The 14,661-nt window shown below is 40.3% G+C and overlaps 1 protein-coding gene across 2 annotated transcripts in view; it reads left to right on the forward strand.

The window, feature by feature from the left end:
• Positions 1–1,964: 1,964 nt before the first annotated feature.
• Positions 1,965–14,661, forward strand: part of polr3b (polymerase (RNA) III (DNA directed) polypeptide B) — a 40,023-nt gene continuing 27,326 nt past the window's right edge. For both annotated transcript variants that reach the window (XM_088923882.1, XM_088923883.1), the window contains exons 1-10: positions 1,965–2,101; positions 2,744–2,776; positions 3,407–3,463; positions 3,561–3,625; positions 4,421–4,496; positions 4,705–4,805; positions 5,013–5,104; positions 5,727–5,844; positions 6,668–6,776; positions 13,339–13,461. In XM_088923882.1, the coding sequence (XP_088780008.1) occupies positions 2,030–2,101; positions 2,744–2,776; positions 3,407–3,463; positions 3,561–3,625; positions 4,421–4,496; positions 4,705–4,805; positions 5,013–5,104; positions 5,727–5,844; positions 6,668–6,776; positions 13,339–13,461 (846 nt within the window). In that variant the 5' untranslated portion in view covers positions 1,965–2,029. The remainder of the gene's footprint in view (positions 2,102–2,743; positions 2,777–3,406; positions 3,464–3,560; positions 3,626–4,420; positions 4,497–4,704; positions 4,806–5,012; positions 5,105–5,726; positions 5,845–6,667; positions 6,777–13,338; positions 13,462–14,661) is intronic.

Genomic DNA, 14,661 nt, shown 5'->3' on the forward strand with positions numbered 1-14,661 from the left:
CAGCTCCTCTGCTCCTCTCCAGGGCCAGGGTTTCTGTATGCAGGTGTGTGCGCTTGTCTTCCTCTGGCTAAGAGAAGCCTAGGAAACCGTTCCATTGGCTGACCAAGCTCAGTGTTATAGCTCATATCCTGGTCATTCATGGCACAGGCTAAACCTATGAGCCTCGACTTGACAGGAACTTGAAGCTGATATCCTGGCTTGTTTCAAGAAGGCTGTAAGAGATTCTTGGATCAATGGGCTGCTAACTACCGAACAAGCTAGTTGCGCCCAATGTACGTCTCTCGTGCATGACTGTGGTAGTGTCTTCCCATCTCCTACTGTTGTATTTATAGATGTGATCAAATTCTGATTCTGAATGGCCCAGAAATGTTGAAATTTTCCACAACATTAACTCAAGGAGATTAAAGTTACGGTGCTAGTTTTTTTTACATAAACGTACAAATCTGTCTCTGGCTGTTAGTTTTGTCTGAGGAGAGGTGTTTATTTGCGGTACAATGGGAGTCGGATTTTCGCTGTTCTCTTGGGATGTTATACAATAGAACAGACAACACTTTCACACAATTTTGCACAGTACATTACAAAACAGTAAATAATGATGGTACAACAGAGCAAAATAACATACAATGGGCAGTACAGAACAATAAATACACAGGACTATCAATATGGGGTAGCCAAGTAAAATGTGCAGGGTGCAGAGGTGTGCAGAGGACTGCCGTAGGGTATGTTGTAATAGACAAATAAGTTCTGGACCCAAGATGAAGTTTAAACAACTGCATTTATTGCATGCAAGGAACAACACGATCAAAGAATTGTTCAGAGAATTGTTGTAAAGCTCCAGTTGATATAACAAACTTCAACCATTTCTGACACAAATTGTTACCATTGTAATGGGGGGAGGTCACCTGTGTTTGGACCTTGAACACTTTGAATGGCCATTCTTATCTTTCCATTGGTCTTGTACCAAAAGAAATATGTGCAGAAGGAAATCAGTTAACCCTTTTTTCACATATTATATCTTTCTACAGGTAGAAGCTGTTCTTAAGCCTAGTGGCCAGTTCTTTAATGTTTTGGTTCATCCTGAGAGAGAGAGAGAAACAATGTACTGAAAAATAAAAATGACATATTGATTTTGTCACTGTATGGCTTGTTTAAGAAATGTGAAAAACATTATTTAAAAAATGTATTTGGTAAAGGTTTATTCTTTGTAACGTGAAAAAGTAGATTTCCATCCATCTGTTTTCTAAACCACTTTATCCAGCACAGGGTCACAAGAGAGCTGGAGCCTCACCAGGCCCAGTTTTTTTACAGAAGCCAATTAACCTACTGTACCAGTAGTCTTTGGACTGTGGGGGGAAACCCACACAAACATGGGGGAACATACAACCTCTGCACAGATACAGTAGCTCCCCAGGTCCACAGTCGAAACCTGGGCTTTCGCACTGCAAGGTAGCAGTCCTAACTACCGCACCATCACACCACCCCAGTCTGTTTCATCCACTCGAATTGCCAGTTCAGACCCACAGTGATCGAGCTCAAACACGAGATTGCTTTGTATACATTAGTTTTTTTTAATTAAATGTTGTGAAGTCAATTTAAAATGCTATTTATTGTATTGACAAGTTATCAAAACGCATGGGGCACGTTTAAAGGTTACAAACGAGGGAGTGGTTTGGAAATTGTACAACACTCATACTTCTTTCTGACCTCTCGATTTTTTTTTCGAATATACAAGAAAAAGAATGCGGCTTATAAAATGATAAGTGTTTAAATTTCAATTTCTGAATTCTGTAGGAAAAGTGAAGGGTGCAGAGGTTAAATTAATTTTCGTTTATTTTTGATCAGGCGTAACACATCAAAACGGAATGTGGGAGCAGAACCAAGGTCCACCTCTTTGTTTCCACACGTTACCATTTATTTGGGACATCGCATGCACGTGTGGGTTTGTTCTTCCGTTTGCCGATGTCGCCGGATTGGAAATGTGATTCTTGTTTCATGAAGTCTGGACGTTTGTTTTGAGTGTGAGAAAATTATGGATGCCCTCATTGATGAGTATGGGGACATGACTCCCCAAGAACTCGCAGCCCCCGTTAATACCATAGAGGTAGGGAATAATTATCGGAGCAGTTGAAATATAAGTGATGCATATTAGTAATAACTGTGTTGCAATGTGCATAAAATTTGCTTAAACCATGTATTCGTCTGTAAAGAAAACTGTGTTCGCCTAACATGGAAGAAAACGTCAGGGAAAATGTTTTGATTTATAGATTGTTTTTTAATAATCTGGTGCCTCCTTTGTAAGGGCTAGAGGTTTGTAAAATGTATTTAGTGAGTGATTTGTATGAAAATGCAAGCCACTTAGTCGTGTGAACTAAGCTGATCAAGTATATAAAGTTGTTTGGAAAAAGCGTCCATTCGGTTGTAATACTGTGGATCGGAACTTGTTTAACTCCTTTTTGTTACATTGTACAGTAGAGGCAGTTCAGGTACAATCTTGTTTGTAGTCAACGTTCAGACGTTTTACACAGCAGTGTATGATTAAATTATACTATTACTGTACTCAAAAGCTGACATGTCGAATTTTGTCTTTCTCTGTCTTCTGGTAATCTCTTTATTAATCTCTTTATTAAAGCAAATCTGCTATATACAATATGCAAGACGCAGTAGGTCAGGGTGTGCTGTCATTTTACTTTCTACTGCTGTGATCTAGTGGGGCAGCTTTAATATTTTGTACTTTCTCTTTTAGGAGAAATGGAAGTTACTACCGGCCTTTCTAAAGGTATTGTGAATTCTCTAATGGTAACATGTGTTACTGATGTAAAATACAGGTGGTGTAGTTGTATCGTGGAACACCAAATCTACCAACCAGGCCAACATAATATTTATTGCTATTAACTTTTTAATAGCAACAATTCAGACTTTTTTTTTGGACCCATTTGAACACATTTTTGGAATCTGACGTTTTGGACGTTAACCCCAGCTGCAAGAGCTGAAGTGCACTGTTGTTGAGACCGAATGTTAAAGAGCTGCTCTTTTGAAGCTGGCTAAGTGGTCTGTTTGAGAAATGGAGGCGAGAGGTCAGGGCTTCTGGTATCCAAGACCTTCTTACTAGTGTGGTGTGTAAGAGCAAGGGTATAAATTTCCTTCAGTCACCCTCATATGTACTAAACTCCACTGCTTTCCTAGTGTATGAAGTCTTGTTGCCAGTTCACATGATGTTATACAGCAAAGGCTGCTAACTTGTATGTCGACTTTCCGAAGGCATCAGCACTGTATGTCAGTACTGTATGTGATCCTTTTGAAATGTGCCTGTTATGCCTTATTTTCTAGTTCTGTTGTTCCATTGTGAACTAATAATTCTAAATATCCTCCCCTGTGTATCTTAATTTTCTTTCCCTTCTTTTTTTAGGTGAAAGGACTGGTAAAACAGCATATTGACTCATTCAATTATTTTATTAATGTAGAGGTAAGACATTGCATGCATACATGCTCTTATGCAGTGTTTTTTGTTTTTGTTTTGTTGCACTTGTGTTTGAGATTAACTTGGTGGTTTCTGTTTCCAGATAAAGAAAATCATGAAAGCCAATGAAAAGATTACAAGTGATGCTGATCCCATGTGGTATTTGAAGTGAGTATGCGTACTTACACTCTGCTGGGGAAACATATCAATGGAGAATAGATACTGAGCATGTGTTAATGTCACCCAATGTGTTGTGAGGCCTCGTTCAGCTGGTCAGTTGGGAACTGAACAATCTTTAGCACAAGTGAAGCTACTTTACCAAAGTTTGTTCAATTATAACAACTGTAACCCCAACTGCTCCAGGTGCACCGTATAAATGGCTGACCCTGCGCTCTGACCCCAAGCTTCTCTCTCCCTGTCTGTGTGTCTCATGGAAAGCAAGCTGGGGTATGCGAAAAGACAAATTCCTAATGCAGGAAATTGTATATGGCCAATAAAGTGATCTTAAACTGAACTGTAATACAGAGCAACTGTTCTGCATTTTTATAAGATAAACTACCTCTTCGGCCAAAATACTATATATTTAAGAAGAAAAACAAAGACATTTTGTCTCGATGTCCATGGAAATATCTAACATGTGCATCATTCACCTTTCTGCTCATGACTTCCGATCTTTCCAGTTTGGCTATCTGATTTCAACACTGGGCTTGTTCTGTCCTTGGTTACAGCACAGTCTGATTTCAGCCCTCAGTCTGATCTCGCAGTTTGTTTTACTGGTCAGCTTGATGGAAAAAGTAATTTGCTTGTGTCTGGGTAAACAAAAATCACAGGGTTTCATTGGAAAACCTGTTTCATTTTCCTTAGTGGGTATCTGTCTTGCTATTTAGTGTCCAGGAATTTAACTTGAGAGCACTGTTTGCTGTGTCAGAGATTTAGATGACAAGAGAGCATGTTCTGTTCCAGATACCTCAATATTTATGTTGGAATGCCTGATGTCGAGGAAAGCTTCAATGTGACCAGACCTGTGTCTCCTCATGAGGTAAACTGTGATCTTCATTAAACTTCTTTCTTGGATGATCTAAATTGCCACCTTCTTTTTTTTTCTTGATAATTATTAAGCCAAGCATGAGATGTAGCCTTTGAGTTAGTGATCTAGACCTTATTTCAGCATAACATACTTTTTACAGTAATCATGTGGTGATACTGGCAGGTTTCGGCTAATGTGCTTTCGCATTTTTCCTTGTCAGTGCCGCCTGAGGGACATGACATACTCCGCTCCTATTACTGTGGACATTGAGTACACCCGGGGGAGCCAGAGGATCATCCGCAATGCCCTGCCCATTGGGAGGTAACCCCCCTTTGTACACTTTGGGGTGACAGCCAGCACAATCCAGATATGTTTACAGAATGTCAAAAACCGTCACATTGCAGTTCAGCTGCTGCCTAGCATTGAGAAGACGAGTGGATAGGATGAAACACCGAAGTTTGTTTTTGTGCCTGTAGTTCTCAAATCGCCACATTCGCATGCAGTGAGTTTCTAACTTTTTCTCCAAAGGATGCCGATCATGCTGCGCAGCTCCAACTGTGTTCTGACAGGGAAGACGCCTGCCGAGTTCTCGAAGCTGAACGAGTGCCCTCTTGACCCAGGTAGTCGCCCTCTGCGCTTCTGAGAAGCTTGTCAGGTTGTAAATGATTGTCAGCTACAGGGAGACAGCATTCAGTGATTACAGGACAGTTTTGTCTGTTCTGTGTAAGTTGCACATCTTCTGACTCGAGTCCAAATCCTTGCTTATCCATAGAAAACAAACATTCACCATAAAAATGTATCCATCTGTTTTCTAAGCACTATATCCAGCACGGGGTTGCATGGGGACACCGCTGGAGTATACCCCAGCAAGCAACAGGTGCATGGCAGGTTACATCCTGGACAGTAAGCCAGTCCATTGCCAGGCACACACACACGGCCAATTTTTACAGAAACAGGTAAACCTACCAGTGTTTTTGGACTGGGAGAGGAAACCAGAGAACCTGTTGGAAGCCCACAGGAACATGGTCAGGACATTCAGACTCCATGTAGATGTCAATCTGGGTATTGAACCCAGGCCCCAGTGCTGCAAGGCAGCAATGCTCACTACTGTGCTTCTGTGCCACCCACCATAAGGTGGAAAAAAAACATCTTTGTCATCTTGAAAGCTCAGGGCTTTAGTAGTGTGCTGGTGAATGAGGTGTTTATCCTGATGAATGTTTCTCAGGACTGGCTGTTTTGCAGGAGGCTACTTCATTGTGAAGGGTCAAGAGAAGGTCATTCTCATTCAGGAACAGCTGTCTAAAAACCGAATTATTGTGGAGGCCGACAGAAAAGGAGCAGTGGGGGCATCTGTGACCAGGTATTGTGCTGTACACTGGGAATGCTTGGTGGAGGGTGAAGTGGCTGTCATTCCAGTGCTATTCATGACCTGATGTCACGTTCCTCTACAACACTTTTATTAGACGAAGGATATTTGCTAGCTTGTCATGTGCACCTTTTTGCAGGAGCTAGAAACACAGTGGGCATCCCTTTAATTGCTCCTGTTTTGGGAAGAATTGAAAGGTGTTGCATGCATGTTGTTCTTTCTTAGAATTAAGAAGAGAAGACATGTTAAAAATGAGAGGGGGGGGATTCAATCTATCTAGCCCGTTTGGGTGTTAGCAGTTGATTGATCCAAGAACCACATCCAGTCATTTCTTGATTTAAGCCAAATTACCAGCTTCAACAACATGGCTGAGTAGTTTGTTCCAGACTCCCACAACCCTTTGGTAAAGACGTTCCTCTCTTGGTTTTAAATGTCCTTACAGTTTCCACTTGTATCAGGTCTCCTCATGGTCTTCTCTCGATGGCTAAAAAGGCTAAGTTCTTTATTTAATGGTTCAGACTGCATTGAGAATCATGTATTGTGGCTGTCTCTCCTTATTTGTGAGGATGTGTTCCTCTAAACTAGGGGTTTTTGATGTTTCTTGGCATGACGACCCATTTTTTGGTTGTGACCCATAGTTTTTAGAACCCCTGTTCTAGACAGTAACAGCTAGATTTAATCCTGCCTGTGAGGTCAATGACAAGACATTGAAACCAGTTTGTAACCAACTGAAGTTTTAAATGCACCCTAGGTGCATGACCACAAGGGATTTCTGTGCCTTCATGTGTCCTGCCCCTCTGCATTCTGTTTTTTTCAGCTCCACCCATGAGAAGAAAAGCAGAACCAACATGGCCGTGAGGCAGGGAAGATTTTACCTGCGACACAACACTTTGTCCGAGGATGCTCCGATTGCGATTATCTTCAAGGTAGGATGAGGTCATTGCAGGAGCCTGTCAGGAAAGCAATGCTGGTTCTCATCACAGAGACACATAGTGTTTGAAATGCTCGTATGAGCTATGTTTCGCAAGTCTTCAGATTTCAGTTTTATGCATGTACAGAGGGCAAGAACAAGTGCTGCGTTTTGTCAGATTGCAGCATGACTATCACAATAAAAAATAAACTCTTAAGTACCGTGCTTTGCACTCCTCAGAAATGTACTTTATACCGTCCTTACCTCCCTTATAAGATAGACTTGTTGCTCTGTATTACAGTTCATAGTTTAAGATCACTTTATTGGCCATATACAATTTCTTGCATTAGGAATTTGTCTTTTCCCAGACCCCAGCTTGCTCTCCATGAGACACACAGACAGGGAGAGAAGCTTGGGGTCAGAGCGCAGGGTCAGCTATTTATACAGTGCCCCTGAAGCAGTTGGGGTTAAGGGCCTTGCTCAGGGGCCCAACGGAGGAGGATTCCACTCTGTGCAGTTTATCTTCACAATTTAAAAAAATAAAAAATTACGTCATTAGTACGTGAGATGCATGATGATCAAATCACATCAAAGTTTATTTATCGAATGCACAACAATACAGCGTGCAGCGGTAGATGACAAAACAAAGTAAAATATACGATCATATTAATGTATATATTTTTATGTGTTGAAAAATGTTCTTCATCAAAAGATGACTGAAGTTCAGTGCCAGGTTGAACTGCACAGGAGAGGGTTGAATATGGGTCAAATTGCCTGGCTTCTGAAATTTAAAACTGTTCTTATGGCAGTGTACCTAAAGAGGGCAGCAAACTCTTGTATTTTACCAGGAGTAACTAAAAGGTGAATTCTGTGAGTAAAAGCATTTGCTTTGTATAAGGCACGTATTTTTTGTTATAAAACTTCTTAATTGTTTTTTTGCAATAGAGACTAGCATTGTGTGTAAGGTAGCTTTGTTTCTTATATGGACTGCTAGGTCAAGGGCAACATTAGATTATACACTTGAATTTTGAGACAAAATAATACAGGACCAAGTATAAAAAATTATCCAGCTGATTGTTACTATATTGCTTTCTCAGAGAGATGTCTTCATTCTCATAGATAAACCTCAATCCCCGGATATGTTCATTGTTCATTGATTGTTCTCATTAAGTCTGAGGCCTTAATGTTCTCCACGTTTGGAGAATGTGTGCTGGCTTTTGTTTTAATCACTGTAAAAAGTCTGTCCTGGAGGCTGATTATTTCTGCTATTCTTGTGAAAATCCAAGCTTTTCTTGCTCTTCTTTATTTGAGATTTGAATGCCTTTGGAAATGAAATGAATCATTTTTTAAAGGAGAGAAATTTTAAGCAGTTCATTATAATATACAGCAAAATAACTTGTGTTCCTGAAAGGACCAAGTGCATGATATGGGCCAACAGAACATGACCATCTCTGTTCAGTGATCTGAGCAAACCCTGGAGAAACTAAGCACCAGCACTCTAGTACAGTCCATCTAGTTATGTTTACTGACAGGTTCTCTGTTATTGCTTGCTTTCCCTAACGAGCGTTGTATATTTTTGAACAGAGCGTATAATTAGGTTGCTTGTATCTGCATTAGAGATCTCAGTCATGACCTGTGATGCATTTGCCTTTTCAGGAAGAGCAATCATGTTTTTATTCTGTAGTGACAGATATGTGTTTATATTTGCACATTTTTTAACGTAGGCAAAATTAAATTCAATCATTTGGAGATCTTGGAATGTAAGGAACTATGTTAAAAACTAGGATCAGAAAACATACTGAGGTTTACCTGCATTTGGTTGCAATACTGACTCTTTGACATCTGATGTACTTCTGTTTGTATGTATATACTGTCGTTCCATGAGACTTGCATGTGTGGATGCCTTCAGTAACTTTAGGTATTTAATTTGGTATTTTTCTTTTTTCTTTCCAAGTTAAAAAACATCCGAAACCAGGTATTTTAACTCCTAATGTCGCCAGGCTTGTTTCTGGCACAGTAGGTTTCCATTTTATGGCCAGCAGCGATATCACCCGGCAACTCACAACCGGCAGCCCACTGCAGCTAAGCAGGTGTGAGCCGGGCCAGTACCTCGAGATAAGAGACTACTGGGAAAGCTAAGGCAGCTGCTGGAAGAGGTGTTAGTGGGGCCAGTAGGGGGCACTCACCCTGCGGTCTGTGCGGGTCCTAATGCCCCAGTATAGTGACGGGGACACTATACTGTAAACAGGTGCCGTCCTTCGGATGAGACGTAAAACCGAGGTCCTGACTATCTGTGGTCATGAAAAATCCTGGGGCGTTTCTTGAAAAGAGTAGGGGTGTAACCCCGGCGTCCTGGTGGATGCTTCACATTGGTGGTGGTGGAGGGGATCCCCATTACCTGTAAAGCGCTTTGAAGTGTCCAGAAAAGCGTAAGCAATTATTATTTTTATTATTTAAAAAATGTGGTCTTGTGTGACAAAATAGCTGCATTGAAATTGATGAAATTGCAGCATCAAGCTGTTCAATTCAGTTATCAAAATATGTACAGCAGACAGTACCAATTTAGGCGGGTTATCGAACACTGTAGAAACAGCAAATTAAATTCAGTGGGATTTAGATAAAATTCACATCTGGGCAGACACCTGGCAGATGATGTTTAATGCAGACAGGTTCAGGGCATTCTGTGCAGGTTGTAAAAAGAGAAACTATCAATACAAACAAGAGCCTCAAAGTGGCTGCTTAAAAAAAAGACTTGGGTGTCATGTTGACACGTCAGTTACTTATTCTAGACAATCAGGGGAAGCAATTCCAAAGACACAAAAATGCTAGGATATATATTTAAATTAAGGAATATTATGTTGAAATTGTGTAATACTGTAACTAGTAAGACCTCATTTATAATATTGAGTCACCACTCTATGGAAAAAATATTACTTCTTTATAATCTATCCAGAGAAGAGCAACCACATATACTTCAGGGCTTAAGGGAATGTCCCACACTGACAGCCTAAAGGAACAAAACCTTTTTAGTCTTGACTTAAATGTGTTGCTCTTCTCTGGACTGATTCCAGAGCAGAAATATATTTTATGTAATTATTGTGACCAACATTTTTACTAGTCTTACTCATGTGTTATGCAGTGATACGATTTCAACATACCCCTTTATTTAAAAGGGGTTTAACTATATATTCTGACATTATTTTGTCTTCTTATTGTTCCATTACATAGTGTCTAAAGTGTTGCATCACATGGGCATAAAAGGCCCTGGCACCTATATCTTTTATTGAAACACAAAATAAAGGGAAAAAATACAATAATAAAGTAAAGGAAACCTAGCTCGGTTTTAAGTTCAATTTCCCTCACAAATATCGAGGTAAACTGATCTGCCACTGGTATGTTTACCTTCTGCTGAAAACACCATTTAAAAAACATGGCTTTCCTGAGCTGTGCTCCTTGTAACCATTGCAGGTTTTTTTTTCCCATTCAGTTTCCTCCTCTGGTCCATAGTTTACTTTCTCCTTTCAGTCTTAGGTCTTCCCATATTAAGTTTCTTAGTCCCATAGTGAGTTGTCTCTTTTTACAGTCTCGGATCTTGCTGTAGTTAGGTTTCCCTTTATAGAAATATGCACTGTTTAGGATGCAGCAGCCTTCTCTCACTCTGCGCTTCTTCCACTATATTGGACACTCCTACTACCAGCACGATAGTGAATTTATATAGGCTGGAACAGGGCACACAGCATCCTTCAAGGACAATGCCCCTCACAGCATCACACTACATCATCACCAGATAGGTTCTTAAAGCACAATGTAAGCTATGTTTTCCATAATATGGAATATACTTCGATCCGCTGCGGAAAAATGGTTTAGCCAAATAATGCCAAAGTTGCCTAGTGTTAACCTGGTGACAATGGCTTTTCTGTGATTTTCATATTTCCTGATATTTGTATTTGTAACTGAAAATTTGGTTATAATAATTATCATTGGGTAGTGTGGCATTGATTATTATAAGCACATTTTTTGTATTCTCTCTCCTTTGTTGGTTATTATTAAATTGAATCATGGCTTACTTTCATAGCTGCCATGAAGACCTTTCTCCCATGAGCAGCATTTTTAGGACAGATATTTACGTTTACACATATATCATAACTATTGTAGGCTCAACAATACAATAAATAACAATCTTAATTTTTAGACTGCCTTAATTACACTGATATTAACCAATACTAGAGCAGTTATACAACAATATCATATCACAGTTTAGTTTTATTGGTATCTCAGAGCGTACTCTTGTTGAGCGAACCCTCTAAGAAATCCCTCTAAAATCCCACAAAGCTTAATTTAGGTTTTCTTCTTTATTAGGAATGGGGTCATCTGGGTGGCAGCATCCAGGAGAAATCCTTGACGCCATCTGGAGGCTCCCAGTGGGCTTCGCGGCTGGCTGCCATTTTGCCCTGCAGTTTTTCGCTCTAAATCGATCTAGCACTTGTTTGACTTGGCGTCAGAAGCCAGAGCTCAACAGGAGATGGGCAGCAAAATGCGAAGAAAGCCTCTGGCCAACGAGAACATGTCGTTTATGTCGTGTCGTGCCACAGTGGTGACAAACACGCTTCTCTCCCTGAGCTCAGTACAAACCCCAGTGTTCTGCTACAAGGCTTTGGCTTGGCCAAGTGAATGATAGTGATGCCTAGCACATTAAAGCTTGTGGAAACTGTGTGGAAGTGCTTTTAAAACTGAGAACGGGAAGCACAGACCACTCTTGACTACTGAAGCATAGGCACATTTTTGCAAAAACGTGGTCCGGGATGGCACAATCCATCTCTGCTTATGAGGATGAGGCTTTGTAGAAACATAGTCTCTCATTATGGATAAGTACCGAATCTATTGCGCTCAAGCCACCATTGTTATTGGCATATCTGAAAATGGAGATCAAAGCACTCAGTTTTTGCAAATGGCTTTTCAAGATAAATTAGAAACTCAATAAAGGGGCAGCTACACCTGATTTACTGGACTTTTGTCAACAGGGGTAACAGCAAACTGCAAGATCTTTCCAACTTGGCTGGTATAAATGGAAGAGTTGTACTTTGAGTAAAGGGACTTCCTGATTTTCATACTTCCCACAAGCGACAGTACTGTGATATGAATAACCTGCCAACTGCACTGAGTTAACTTGAGAAATCAGTTTCCGATATAGAAAAGTCAGGTATATTTTAGAAAAAGAAATCATTATGATTTGGTGCAGATAGTACAAGAAGCGACCAAATTGAGTTCAGCTGGTACTTATGATACCAGCCAGGACTTCTGATGAATAGACATTTTCTGCATTCAAATGCTTGAACCACATTGATCAAACAATTTTTTTCCTTGCTGGAATTGATCTCTGAAAGACATTTAAGACTTGAGAGCAAGCACTACAGTTCAGAAGGAAAGGTAGAGTGAAATCCCAGCTAACCGTATTTGAGTATAGCTCTGTTCAAATGATTTAAACGTGGTGTTAGCTAGAATATCGATTTTCAAGCCTGCTAAACTTTTTAGTCTCGTTCAAATTCGTATTATTTCCACAGACAGTAAATGCACCTGTTACCTGTTCCTGTTCCTTTACAGTAAATTCTATGCTAAGAACAGAATGAAGATAATGCCAACCCTGCACTTTTCCCACAGTTCATCGCAGAAAAGAAAATAGAAAAAATAAGGTCATTTTGAACATGAGTTTATAAAGAAGTTCTTAATTGTACTCTGTGTGGAAGATTAAGTCAGGTACCTTTTTTCAAATACTTTTCTGTTCCAGTATAATTGCCGTGAGACTTTGTATTGTAAAATTCTGAGTCCAATAGGGATTGTTTTGAAAATCATTTTGGTTTTTAGATGCCATGAAGTCATGCAGTTATGTGATATGTGGGGTGAATTGTACCAGATTCACAAGAATAGAACACAAGTCCTTATTTTCCAGTAAAGCTGGATTTGAAATGGAGTGAATGTGTTAAAGATATTTTCTGCCACAGTGTTTGTTACTGTAGTTATATTTACAAATTATTAATCAGGCAAATGTACAATAGTTTTAACACTAATTCAAGACTCATTTTAATTTTAATCAAGCGCTGAGATATAAAAAATCCTTTTTGGTGCAGTTTCTTGTTGTTTTACTTTTTTGCCATAAAGGGAACAGTTGGGTATAACTTGGCTTTCAGTAGTGACCCTATTAATTAAATCCCCAGGCCCTATGAATTCAGTAAACTAGCACAGTCACTCAGTAGTCAGCCAGGTCCTTGTTACATTAGCCTTCCTCTGCATCCCGGCACCGTACCTTCAAATGTGTCACATAGGGAATACGCTTATGCCGTGTGGCTGGAGTATGAGTGAATAAGGGGGAGGGAAAGTTTTCCTAAGTTTGTTTGTGTTGCACTTGTGTATCTGGAATTAATTTCCAAGCCGTTCTCTAGGAGGGCTCCTCTGCCACGACCAGATGGCACAGACAGGAGCACAGCTCCAGCCTCGGCGCCAGCGGAGACCCGCTCAGACAATACCCCATTAGCATAAGCAAATGTCACTGAGCAAACACATATTTCTCCCATCCATCACAGGCCATGGGAGTGGAGAGCGACCAGGAGATCGTCCAGATGATCGGGACAGAGGAGCATGTGATGGCAGCCTTTGCTCCCAGTCTGGAGGAGTGTCAGAAAGCACAGATCTTCACCCAGACGCAGGTACGCTGCCAGGCGGAAACTGGGTTTAAGTTAAATTATCCTGCCAGTTGCTGGACTTCAGAAAAACATGTTCGCTAATCTTTTGTAATAATAACTCTCTGCTTTTTGTGTAGAGTTCTGATTTTTTTATTATTATAACTTATAACACTTGTATACACTCAAAACGCTTTACAGGTTATGTGATCTCCCCTCCTCCACCACCACCAGTGCGCAGCCCCACCTGGGTGATGCGCCAGTCCACTCCCCACACACCAGCTCTCAGTGGGGAGGAGAGCAGAGTGATGAAGCCAGTTGAGAGATGGGGATTATTAGGAGGCCATGACTGGTAAAGGCCTGGGGGGAATTTGGTCAGGACACCAGGGTAACACCCCTAGTCCTAGATTTTTAATGACCACAGAGAGTCAGGTCCTTGGTTTCATGACTCATTTGAAAGATGGTGCCTTTTTTACAATATGCTGTTACTGTTATTACGTTGTGTTTGTGTTCAACAGCTCACATGTAGGGGTAGAGTTACGTACATTTTGATTAAAAAATTACCAGGGAAAGTTTTCTCTTTGAAACCAAAAGCACAAAACTCTTTAAAATGCACTGCTTACTGTTAGAAGCCATTATTACCCTTATGGCCATGTGTGACATAAACCTATCACCTGCCTTCACTGAGTCTTTTTGAATAGGAGCCTGTTAGTGTGTAAAGGACCCTGACTGCCCTCTAGGCTAGAAGAATGTGAGTGTCTGTGCACCTTACTGTTGTCCATCCAGAGTCTCCTTTGGGAACCAGCCCAACTACGGAAATAAAGAAGGCTTAGTTGCCACTAATCACTACTAGCCCAGAAGGTGCAGGTCCAGTCAAAAGAGGTTTTTCCAGATTTGGCAAAGAACAACAATATTACTCTAATGGCTTTATCTGAGCTTTTTAACCACAATACTATATGCATTTGTTTTGTATTTACTATCACATTGTTTCTGACTTCTTGTTGATGTTTTTACACTTTTCCGGCTCTGAAAGATTTTTTTTTCGTAAAGTTAAAGTACACAAGGTTCATTTTACATGTTATGAATGCAGATGTAAGTTTTATATAGCTATTTATAGTGTAATTAAAAAAAAATAACAGAGAGAGAGAGAAAGAAATATGCTCCATTCCTAAGGAACGTGGGTCTTTTGGTGTAACTGGACCAAAAGCTGCAAAAGCCAAGCTTATT

This window comes from Atractosteus spatula, chromosome 8 (assembly GCF_055471065.1).
Source record: "Atractosteus spatula isolate fAtrSpa1 chromosome 8, fAtrSpa1.hap1, whole genome shotgun sequence".
Classification (NCBI taxonomy): domain Eukaryota; kingdom Metazoa; phylum Chordata; class Actinopteri; order Semionotiformes; family Lepisosteidae; genus Atractosteus; species Atractosteus spatula.